At 33.9% G+C, this 8,545-nt stretch overlaps 2 protein-coding genes across 3 annotated transcripts; both read right to left on the bottom strand.

Moving 5' to 3' along the window:
- Nucleotides 1-2,861: 2,861 nt before the first annotated feature.
- Nucleotides 2,862-4,343, bottom strand: LOC149548047 (uncharacterized). 2 transcript variants are annotated; one of them, XM_089792074.1, is made up of 3 exons: nucleotides 3,990-4,343; nucleotides 3,554-3,646; nucleotides 2,862-3,311 (listed from the first exon to the last, which is right to left on the bottom strand). In XM_089792074.1, the coding sequence occupies exons 1-3, from the start codon at nucleotides 4,191-4,193 to the stop codon at nucleotides 3,222-3,224; spliced, it is 387 nt and encodes a 128-aa protein (XP_089648200.1). In that variant the 5' UTR covers nucleotides 4,194-4,343; the 3' UTR covers nucleotides 2,862-3,221. The 2 variants fall into 2 exon arrangements, with proteins under 2 accessions (XP_089648200.1, XP_089648199.1); XM_089792073.1 differs by having other exon boundaries at nucleotides 2,862-3,646.
- Nucleotides 4,344-4,348: 5 nt separating this feature from the next.
- Nucleotides 4,349-7,747, bottom strand: LOC149548046 (uncharacterized). Its single transcript, XM_089792072.1, has 2 exons — nucleotides 6,722-7,747; nucleotides 4,349-6,530 (listed from the first exon to the last, which is right to left on the bottom strand). The coding sequence occupies exon 2, from the start codon at nucleotides 6,274-6,276 to the stop codon at nucleotides 4,528-4,530; it is 1,749 nt and encodes a 582-aa protein (XP_089648198.1). The 5' UTR covers nucleotides 6,277-6,530; nucleotides 6,722-7,747; the 3' UTR covers nucleotides 4,349-4,527.
- Nucleotides 7,748-8,545: the final 798 nt, after the last annotated feature.

The raw sequence follows: 8,545 nt of genomic DNA, 5'->3' as shown, positions 1-8,545 counted from the left end.
TAAATATTTAACTATTTAGTAGAAATACATAAATGATTGGGGAATTCATAATTAAGGTAATTAAGTAAAATTACTTAATTATGAAATTAAAGAGAGAATCATTTTGATATTAGAATATAATAGAGTGATGCAATTTATTGAATAATAAATATTAGTGATGTCATTGCATTAAAACAATTCCACACTTTTGAGTGTCTATGATAACAAACCCTCAAAATTGATTTCCATGATAAAAGGGACAATTGATATAAATAGTTTCCTAAAATGAATATAAAAATGTATATTGGATATGAGAAGAATGTTATTGTACATCCAAGAAGAAATGAAATGATAACATGGAGGTGATATTAGTAGCTAACTCTTAATAACATGGAAATTCTGGAAGCTATAAATGGAAACACAAGAGAATATTGGCTCTATTAAGGACCAGTCTCAAGAAAAACAAGTGTCACGTAATAGCTAGTTGTTCTATATTATATTAAAAATAATATAATTAAAAATAAAATATTAATAAGATATTGATTATTAGTTTATTTCAATCTTAATATGAATTTCATTAAAAATAATATAATTAATTATAAAATAAACAATTTTTTTTAAAATTAATTATAATTGCAATAAAATAAAAAATAATGGAAAGATTCATAGATCAAAAAAATAAAAAATGAAATAACTATGTAAATAAAAAATTAGACCAAACTTTGTTAGAAATTTTTCTCTATATTGCCTCCCAAATTGCTTTTTTCTTGTCTACATAAAATCTATTTTTTGTCTATATAAAAAATAAGTTCAAATACATTGTTATGACAATGAAAATGAGAATTAGAACTTTATCAAAAAAAATTGTTTGAATTTGAATAATAAACTATATTTTTAATGAGAAAAGACAATCATAAATGATTTTGTATAGGTGAAATGGATTTTCTAAAAAAGGCCATCTCTTATAATACAAACTCACAAGAAATAAATCAAATATTGTTTTTTTATTTTGTGCCCTTTTGAAATGTATTAAAATTAATTGTTTACTTTATCAAATGTTATTCTAAGGCATGTTGAGTTACTCATTAATCTATTTCTATTTACTATTTTTTTTTAAATTTTTTTTTTAATTATTAGCTTAAACAATTGAAATAATGTAGAAATAAATTATTATAAAAGAGACTTTCCAACATATTACGTCAAAACTAAGGTGTTTTTCTAAATATATAGATATATATGAAATTATTCTAAATTTAAAAATAGAATAATAGAATTGACCATTGGTGAATTTGAAATAATTTCAAAAATGGTTTCATGAGGTCAATTTGTTATTTGTTTTCAATAAATAGATGCTTTTCGAATTTTTTTATATCAAAGAATGTTTTGAAGAAAAATAACCAAACTCCAACTCAAAAATAAGTAGTTCTTTAACTCTAATATTTAATTTTTTAATTGTTAATCTATTTTTTTTTATAATTAGTGATTTAATCTTGTTATTTAAGAAGATGAAAAATATCCACAAACTCCAACTAAAAAATAATTAGTTCTTTAACTCTAATATTTAATTTTTTAATTGTTAATTTATTTTATTTTATAATAGTAGTTCCTAACTCTTATTTTTTTTAAAAAAAATTGTTAATCTAGATTCTATTTTATTTTATAATTAGTGATTTAATCTTGTTATTTATGATGATTTTGACCTAATAAAATGACTATTGTTGTAGTTGTGGAAGAATTCAAGCATAAGAACTCAAATTAAGAAATTGAGAATTGGTATAAAAGAGTTAGTCAAACATCAAAATTGATTGCAATCTGAAAAGAACATAGAAGTGACCCAATAAATGACTGAATATTACTGAAATTGGTATAAGAGAGTTAATTAAACAGCAAAATTTGCTGCAATCTGACAGAAACATAGAAGTGACCTCATAAAATGATTCTAGTTGTAGCTGAAATGACTGTAGTTGTAGTTGTGGGAGAACTCAAGCATAAGAGCTCAAATGAAGAAAAATTAAAAAATTGAGATTTTATAGTTGTGAGAGAACTCGAGCATAAGAATAAGAAATTGAGATGTGGGAGAACTAAGCATAAGAAACTCAAATAAAAATTGAGATATAAAATTTTGAAATGATAGATGAAAGATAAAAGACGCTTAAATCTACGACTTCCAAGTGCATCAACTGCTTGAAAGAATAAGGCAGCATACTCAACTTCTTGCAAATACTGAACTCGAGCTTGTTAAATTGCCAGAACCAATAGAGGTAGCACTGCTTTATCCTTTCAACCTCCTCTGAAGTTTAAAGGATAAAAGAAACTTTGGCTCAACAATCATTCATAACAGAAGTGATGTTTGCAGGTGAAGAATGAAATAGTACAATTTCTAGTTTTCGTGTTGACTCGATCAAGTTGGGGATTATACTAATACAAAAGAAACTGGAAGAAGAATGTATCATAGAAGTGGAATAGAGTGGATTGGACTGCAAATTCAAATTGACATATTTATCTAGCAAGCATATCAATTTTCTCCCCGTCTCTAAGTACTATGCATTCAAAAAGAAAACTAAGTTCTTTATGGATGGTAAGATTGGTGTAATGCATTTGCCATAGCTATAATTGGAACTTTAGCAACACACAGTCATAAGACAATTTCAATTCTAAAAGTGGAATAGAGTGGACTGGACCGCAAATTCAAATTGCCATATTTATCTAGCATGCATATCAATTTTCTCTCTGTCTCTAAGTACCATGCATTCAATAAGAAAACTAAGTTCTTTATGGATCGTAAGATTGGTGTAATGCATTTGCCACAGATATAATTGGAACTTTAGCAACACAGTCATAAGACAGTTTTCAATTCAGCAGTGAAGGTTTACTTAGTAAGCTTTCCTTTAAATCAATTGTTAATTGAATAGTTTAAAAACTTAAAAGATAAGTAAGTCATCAATAGACTATCAAGCGTATACACTGGGGAATTATACTATGGAAACCCTGCAACCAATAAATATTCTGCATCGAGGATGACTACCAAGTGTATACATTATAAAATAAATAGCCCCTATGGACAAAGAAGTCATTCCTTGTGATGAAACATCCAAGAATGATTGGAAAATCAAGAGAACTGAGAAACCTTATCAGTCAAGAAAATCAAAGGATCAAGAGGTCTCTGGATTCGTGGAAAGCAGCAAAGAGGAAGTGGATGAGCAGCAAGTAGAACCAGCTAGGGCCCTAAATGCATAAATAATTTATGCATGCTGTCTATCAAATTTTTTTAAATCTCGAATACGTTGTGATCTTCTCAAATGTATTTCTTCTTGCTGAGTTTTATCTACAACCTGCATTACACAGATACAAACTATTGTTAAGAAATGTCCCTTGAAGAAAATCAACTACAAAATGAAAATAGCAATACGAGTACAGCAACACAAAGTAGGAAGAGAAAAGATCTTGGATGATTAGAGAAGATCGCGTTCATCATGGATTGCTCCCTTCCAAGATTAGTAGCATTTTCAACTAAAAAAGAGGATACATGCACGTCCACTGTGAAAAAATATTGACATGAGATGACACTACACACTTGTTTATACAGAGCACAATCAGCCTTTTCTGCGTTTTGAAACCGCTTTGACTTTCTCGAAGGCATGACTTTTTGCCGATTCTCATCTTTATCCTGCATTATACAACACACAACAAACTATCCTTAGAAATGTCCTTTGAGAAAACCACGAAGAAAACGATTTCCATAACACAAAGATTTTTGCACCAGAGATAACCTATGAAGGACATATACTATAAAATAAATAGCCTAATGGGCAAAGAAGTCATTGAATGACAGAAAATAATGGTAAAATGATGAAATCATTTGCAAGAGTCACAGGAGGAAAATTTCTTAAAGAGAAAAAAAATGCTTCATATATGTTGGAATATTTCATTCCCAAAGCAATACATGTAAGAACAAAAAATAAAAGAGAAACTCACTAAATTCTTTGCATTCCCATGGGAAATGGAATTACCTTCTTTGCTATAGTTGTGCGACTTCTATAAGAACTTTCCACATATGTTTCTTCAGCTATTACGCTTTTATGGTTTAGTAGTAGAAGCTGAATTGCCCTTCCTAGCTTTCGGACTAGGGATGTGAAATGAATTTCCTTGAATATTTGAATTATTATTCCACGTGCTGTCTTTCCCTTCTCTGCACAAGCTGACTGCCTGTACATATAAACCCTTTGTCTGCATTTTTGACAGCAGCATTAAAAGACCTTGTTGTGTACAATATTTCATGTTTGCCTGAATTCTTTTAACTGATTGTAAGGAAGTTTTAGAACAACCACCTATTACCCTTCGTTTATACCAATCAAGGGCTAGTGCTACTGCACACAAAAATGCACCCATAATGCCATAAAACAGGGGACTTCCTCGAGATTTAACCACTCTCTTTAGGGTTCCACTCCAATCTTTCGCACTTGTGAGAACATGCATTAGACTAACATCCAGTACCCGGGCCCCCAAATGTTCAGTTGCAATAAGATCAACTCCCTCTAGGATTCCATTCTAATCTTTTGCAGTTGGCAGAACATCCATTGGAATAACATCCAGTACCTCAGCCGCCAAATGTTCAGTTGCAATAACATCAACTCCCTTTAGTGCTCCACTCCAATCTTTCGCAGTTGGAAGAACATCCAGTACCCCGGCCCCCAAAAGTTCAGTTGCAATAACATCAACTCCCTTTAGGGCTCCACTCCAATCTTTCGCAAATGGAAGAACATCCATTGGAATAGCATCCAGTACCCTGGCCAACAAATGTTCAGTTGCAATAAGATCAACTCCCTTTAGGATTCCATTCCAATCTTTCGCAGTTGGCAGAACATCCATTGGAATAACATCCAGTACCTCAGCCGCCAAATGTTCAGTTGCAATAACATCAACTCCATTTAGGGCTCCACTCCAATCTTTCGCAGTTGGAAGAACATCTAGTACCCTGGCCCCCAAATGTTCAGTTGCAATAACATCAACTCCCTTTAGGGCTCCACTCCAATCTTTCGTTGGAATAACATCCAGTACCCTTGCCCCCAAATGTTCAGTTGCAATAACATCAACTCCCTTTAGGGCTCCACTCCAATCTTTTGTAGTTAGAAGAACATCCATTGGAATAACATCCAGTACCCCTGCCCCCAAATGTTCAGTTGCAATAACATCAACTCCCTTTGGAGTTCCACTCCAATCTTTCCCAGTTGGAAGCAAATCTATTGGAAAAACATCCAGTACGGTCCCGGCCCCCAAATGTTCAGTTGCAATAACATAAACTCCCTTTAGGGCTCCTCTCCAATCTTTCGCAATTAGAAGAACATCCATTGGAATAACATCCAATACCCCGGCCCCCAAATGTTCAATTGCAATAACATCAACTCCCTTTCGGGTTCCACTCCAATCTTTCACAGTTGGAAGAACATCCATTGGAATAACATCCAGTACCCCGGCCCCCACATGTTCAGTTGCAATAACATAGACTCCCTTTAGGGCTCCACTCCAATCTTTCGCAAATGGAAGAACATCCATTGGAATAGCATCCAGTACCCTCGCCCCCAAATGTTCAGCTGCAATGACATCAACTCCCTTTAGGGTTCCACTCCAATCTTTCGCAGTTGGAAGAACATACATTGGAATAACAACCAGTACCCCAGCCCCCAAATGCTCAATTGCAATAACATCAACTCCTTTTCGGGTTTCAATCCAATCTTTCGCAGTTGGAAGAACATCCATTGGAATAAAATCAGCTGACAACTTGGTGGAATGCCCAGCATATCTACAAGCAATTGACACAGAAAGCACCGCCAGTAATATGACAGTAAAAATTTGAAAATAAAAAGTGGGTCTAGAGAAGCCTTTCTTGCTTGTTCTTTCCATTGGATATTTCTCCTCTTTTCTGTTGGGTTGGTACCGCAAAAATTGAGGCCTGGCAGTTGTACACGTGAATGGCACCAATGGGTCATACGGTGGGAGCTCAGATTGTTCTCCCAAACAGTTAAAACCAGAAAAATCGTCATGTCTGCTGGGCCGGTAGCGCAAGAATTGTGGCCTAACAGATGTATACGTGGATGGCATCAATGGGTCATACGGTGGGAGCTCAGATTGTCCTCCCAAACAGCCAAAACCAGAAAAATCATCAGAAAAATCGTCATGTCTGCTAGGCTGGTAGCGCAAGAATTGTGGCCTGACAGATGTATGGGTAGACGTGACCAACTGTGAGAGTTCTTGGTATCTTGAATCATAAACATCATTCTTAGATGGCATCTCTTCCATTGGACAATAATGCAAACAGATCAGATCAAGGGCAATTGCACTCAAACGGAGAAAGAATGCAGTCGCAGAAGTTAACAACTTAAGCAGATAAACAATGCGCCGACTACAAAGAGAGCAACAATATATTAATATAATAGCTCAAATGGCAACAGACAGTTTTCCAACCGTCATATTTAGTCCAAATGGCAACAGACAGTTTTCCAACCGTCGTATTTAGTTCCCGCCTGACTAACTCAGCCGTTGAAGTGCTTATTCTTTTCAACCAGTATTAAATTTTGTGAGCACAAGATCATTAGAATCATAATTAATTTTCATTTTAACTAATTTTTAAACTAAATATTTTTGAAACCGTAAAATCAAATTTTCTGAAAAAATAAATAAATAGTAATATGATACCATAATTGTCCAATGGTTATATACAAAGTTAGTGGGTTCAGATGCATACCATATTGGGTACAGTAGCCTGAAGTCCCAAGAACAAGTGCACCCCTAATAACGACGGGTGTTGTTAGTGAATGCTCAATGATGTAGTTCCTAAGTTTCTATCCTGCAGTCCAAAATCATTAAGTTATATCAGATAAAATCATCCCCAAAAACTACAAGCCCTACAAGTTTCCTTAAGACAAAGGCAACCCGTTAAGATCCATGGTCAGATTATAACGATCTAATGATCACCAGCCATGTTTTACTATGGTGCGGGACAATCCTATCACAGAAAAACTTGCCACAGTTTTTGTTAAAAAAATATCAAGCAATTTTGAAACAAAAGTTTCGGAAAAAATCCTCAGAGAATGTAATGAGCTTTGCAAATTCTGAGCTGCAGAACAGAGCAGAAACACAGAGATAAATGCAAAGCTCAGAACATGAAGATGAAAATGAAGATGACGATGAAGGCCCCTCAGATTAGGGCTGGAATGAAAATTGAGCCTCTGAAATTCGACATAAGCTTTCGTTGCCTGCGAGTGTGAGTGGCTATAGTTATACCGGAGACTTATGGAGCCCATTTTTTTAACTGGTTGAAGGGATGGTTAGGAAACAAAGATCTCCTTCAGTATAGTGCTGTAGAGCTCAGCTGCCGAGTTTCTGCTTGGAAAACCCAGAGGACTTTATAACTTTGCGCGCGCCCCCCCTCGCCCCGCGCCCCCGCCCCCCGTTAAACGTTCCAGACATCAGACGCCATGAAGCTCAAGTCAGAGTAAAAGGTTTCTGCTGTTGCTGTTGTTGAACTCAAAACTCAAAATGAAACCCCAATAGGGTACAAGATTTAACATTGCAATGGTACTACGGGAGCCAAGTTCGAGTCCCCAAGACAACACTTAGCTGCGGCAGATCACATTTCCGGACACAATTTACACGATACAAAGCTTGATTTATGGATGTCCTCTGGGGTTGAAAAGGAAGTACAGGAAATACAGGAAATCCGAGGAAGGCAAAAGAGCAACATTAAAATTTCTGTACCATAGGCTATTTTTAGCCTTTTTATCTATCTATCTATCTATCTTAAGACCATTAGCCTATGTTAAATGCACCCACAATCCCCAATTTTATTTACTTATTACATGCCACGTTGGACAGTGCTACGTGTCCAAGCAGAGGTAAGACACAAGCACAGACTTTTGATGTGTTTTTAAATGGGTAAATCCTTTTGTCTTTCATTTTATTTTATATTTGAATTATTTTAATCAATTGATAAAAAAAATTGTTAGTGGAGCTCACATCAATATTATAAAATAATAATTATCTAAATAATTTATAAGTAAATAAACAAAAACTTAATGTCTGAAAGTATAGTAGCTTTGTAAAATCTAAGGATTATTTTTCTAATAAAATCATCACTTAAAAACTAGTTCAGAAAACATACGTACAATTCTCATTGAACTAGTTATATTAATCATCCATATTTAAATGGTGATAAAGAGAAGATAGAAATGGAATGGAAAGAGAGAAGATCAAGATCATTGAGTGGAACTTGTCTTTTAATAGGTTCTCTAAAATATTTGCTAATAAGGAATGTAGAGAAGACTTAAACCAACTAGTCAATTAATAAGGAACCTATGACAAATCTAATCTTAGTTCTTACACATGATAATATTGAGTTGATCATTAACATTATTTTACTAGTTAATTTATTTATATCTTTTCAGTATTGACAAAACAGTTTACGATACCACAATGTTTACATGAGTAACCAATTGTTTTACTATGCAACCTTTAGTAAATATTTGTAATCTTCCTTAGTATTATGGAGAATTAATTACTTTTAGGGGAT

The sequence above is a fragment of the Cupressus sempervirens genome, chromosome 7 (genome assembly GCF_028749045.1).
Source record: "Cupressus sempervirens isolate cs-2001-9-10 chromosome 7, ASM2874904v1, whole genome shotgun sequence".
Lineage (NCBI taxonomy): Eukaryota > Viridiplantae > Streptophyta > Pinopsida > Cupressales > Cupressaceae > Cupressus > Cupressus sempervirens.
Note: the sequence above shows the minus strand (reverse complement) of the source record. Positions and strands in the feature narration are given on the sequence as shown.